This window comes from Contarinia nasturtii, unplaced genomic scaffold (assembly GCF_009176525.2).
Source record: "Contarinia nasturtii isolate CC-2019 unplaced genomic scaffold, AAFC_CNas_1.1 Cnas_scaffold_6149, whole genome shotgun sequence".
In the NCBI taxonomy this organism is placed as follows: Eukaryota; Metazoa; Arthropoda; class Insecta; order Diptera; family Cecidomyiidae; genus Contarinia; species Contarinia nasturtii.
In genome coordinates, this window is record NW_022203407.1 from 1,099 (window position 1) to 4,642 (window position 3,544).

Consider the following 3,544-nt stretch of genomic DNA (forward strand, 5'->3'; position numbering starts at 1 on the left):
TATGCCCGATAATGGATGAATTTGCCACAACAAATGTTTTTTAGAGAGTACAAATTGAGTATAAAATATTGTCATATTTAGTTTTCCGATCAGATGAGTTTTAAAAAAAGTTGTACAAGGACATACTTCCCGCTTATTACAAATTCTAAAAATGGCAGTACAAATTAGTACGAATTGAGTACAAATTAATTATTATTAAAACAACTCCTAGCTCAAAATCACTCGTGACAACTCACAGAGCCCAAAAATTTATCGGCTTATATTTAGTATTTCATCTTATTGCAAGAATGAATAAACACGAAAGTTTAACTAAACCTAAATAAAATTAATTTGTTCACGCTACCTTATGGCACCAATTAGGGGATATTTCACATTCCCACCACAAATATTCCCGCTGAAGTCGTCCATATCAATAGTCCATACCATAGCACCACCATAGCCATTATCTTTTATCCAGCTCATTTTATGACGAATTGATTTTTCATCATCAAAACCAACCCATTGATCGCCATCGATCAGATAGGGCACTTTCATTTCATCATCCCAAACGTAAACGGCCCCATTTAAGAGCATTTCACAAATTTCGTAATATGCCAGAAAACCACCTTCTTTTGTGTATTCACCTTGTTTACCACCCCCAGATGCAGGTGAGTTTGGGCTCGTTTTAGCATTATTTGCCAAAGTGAATGTACGTCCATAGGTGGGCATTCCAACAACTAATTTCTCTTTCGGAGTACCTAACTTAACCCATAGCTTTGCTGCGTTATCTACAGACAATTGTTTGCGCCACTCAGAATCAGAAGATGGTGCATATAGAGGTGCATTGTGTCCAGTTTCTCGTTCCCATTTACCATGAAAATCATAAGCCATTAAATTTATGAAATCCAAATAACTTGCGACAGCTGGTACATCGTAGCCACCTCGAACATTATCGGGACCAACAGGAACAGCCGCAGTAAGAAGCAAACGTGGTTTTAAAATCTCTTGAGCTTCAGCATCAAACGCTTCTTTCAGTTCTATAATAAATTAAATGGTTATTTATATTTATGTGTTTTTTGAATATATAATAGACAATGATTGTATAATGGGTATATGTTGTCATTTGACGTAATCTTCAAAATCACATAGTTGGTTTGTGCATATCTTTCAATATAATATTTTGCCTTCATCTCAAAGGTGACCAACTTTTTTTTCGCCCATTGTTTATTTAAATGAAAAATCAATCTTAAAAATAAAAAATAATAAAAATAAATCTGAAAAATATAAATAAATGTAAAATAAAAGCTGCTAATCAGGTGAAAACTGAAGTTTAGTTAAAAATAAGTTGATTATGAAGAATAAATTGAATTTTTGTCGAGAGTAAACTATTTTTGATCTTTGACATGCATAGAAAACGATTATTATGGCAAAAAATTGCAAAACAGTGATAAAAGTTTAATTGATTTAGAAGTAAATTTATCAACAGTTAAACAAAGAATAGAAAATTATTTAAAGCAAAACAGATAAATACAAAATGTTTATTATGGATTAGTAGTTGCAAAATTAATTTATGAATATTATATTATTTACATGTAAGGAGAGAAGCAACAATTTTTCAGTTACACTCTCAAAAATGCTTGATAAAAATACAAATTATATCATATTATATTTATTTAATCAAAATATTTTCAATAAACCACCAAGGCGAAGGAACGCTGTTCGGTGCAGTTATTATTATTATTATTATCATTGAATTTTTGGGAATCGTCGGAATAGTGAGAATAGTAAAAATAGCGAGAATAATGGATTAGCTGCAAATGAAGAATATTGCAAACGGTGTCTACCCCCTCCCCTAGCTATTTCCTTAAAAGAAACTATTCCGAAAGAAATTTGATCAATTTTAAATCAAAATAAAATGTCTTACATCCGTATGATGAACTTTCCCGCACTGTGATCCACAACATGCATTTATTACATATCTTTTACTGTAATTTGAATTCACGAGAAAACTGAATCTGACATTAGTTTTACGATACAAATAATTTTCGAAGCACTTTTCATACAAAAAATACTAAAAATGGGAATTTTTGTATCGCAGCCATGCCTATATGATATCGTATCAAGTGAAAATTTGCAGAGGTTATTTTTCTCACAAAAAATTAACATTCCGAGAGTTTGGAAAACGTTCAATTAAAAATAAGGGTACTTTCCATACAAAATTTCGTTTTTGAGCGAAAAATCCAAAATTTTGTTCGGGGGGTACCCCTAATATGCATTGAAATGTCTTCAAACTCTCGGAATGGTATTTTCGTGTGATAAAAATAACCTGTGCAAAGTTTCAGCTCATTACGATATCATACAGGCATGGCTTCCATACAAAAATATAAATTTTTTGAAATTTTTGTATGAAAAGTATGTCGAAAATGAATTGTATCGCAAAACTAACGTCATATTCGGTTTTCTCGTACCCAAAAACCCCCCAGTACACATTTTTGAGTGATTAAGAATACATTAAATATCACTTTTGGAAGAAAAATTGAATTTTTCCCATGGATGGCCATGGGCATCACACCAGGCATGACACTTTACTCTATCAACCAAAGTCGCTAAAAATCTAATGGTTTCTATTCCTCGGCACCCCCAATCATCCTGTGAAGTCAGATTTTGAATTACTTTTCTTGTTTGAAAGTTATCGTGTCAACAAATTTTTGCGTACAGGGTACAGGGTACAGGGTGCGCACATACATTCGGACATCGAAAAAACTCTAGATTCGTGTTCCCTGGCCCCAAAAACAACCAGAAAACACATTTTTGATAGGTGTTAATTTTTCGACCGATTCCAATACTTTACCTTACACACTAGGTGTGTGCGGAAAAGTAAAAACACCCCAACACATTACTTCATCACCGTGGGAACTTGTGAAGCTGTTTTTCGTGCCAAAATGCATAATCTCACCAAATTTGAAATAATTTCAATCAAAAGGAGGGGAACTCCCCATATAACATTTCCGATTTTTGGCCCAAGAACGAAAAATTTGTATGGGAGGAATCCCTAATTTTGAATGAAATGTTATTCTACTTTTCCGCACACACCTACCGGACAACATCGGGCAACATTTAGTTCGTGTATTTTTGACATTTCATGGAATGTGATATGAAACGTGTTTGAGAAATTTCGAGTATTTTATTAAAATTAAAGTGAGTTTAATATTTTGATAAAATAACAGTGAAAAAATGTTTGAAAATATATGTGTTGAAGATGTCAAAAGGTAAAATTTTATGTAAATATTTTTATGTTCTTTAATGAATATTCATACATCATTTTTTTGCTGAGTGCGGTAAAAACGGGTAAAAAGAAATATATTTGTGCCACAGACAGCAGTGTATTTTCCGATATTAGCATCCATTTGCAATCGTTTGCAATCAATTTATCTGTCGATACCGGTCAGTGCATATATGTGTTACAGCTGGAACAAAAATGTGCTGTATGTAGCACAAATGTACTTATACGTTTATGGAACGCTCGACAGCACTAATAACAAACTTATAAACAAATGGGTGCGTT

At 32.7% G+C, this 3,544-nt stretch overlaps 1 protein-coding gene across 1 annotated transcript; it reads right to left on the reverse strand.

The window, feature by feature from the left end:
* Window positions 1–259: 259 nt before the first annotated feature.
* LOC116351734 (acidic mammalian chitinase-like) lies at window positions 260–1,020 on the reverse strand (the record flags this gene model as incomplete). The annotated part of the gene is made up of 1 exon (XM_031783875.1): window positions 260–1,020. A coding segment is annotated over one exon (681 nt), but the record flags the coding sequence as incomplete, so codon positions are not given.
* Between the last annotated feature and the right edge of the window lie 2,524 nt (window positions 1,021–3,544).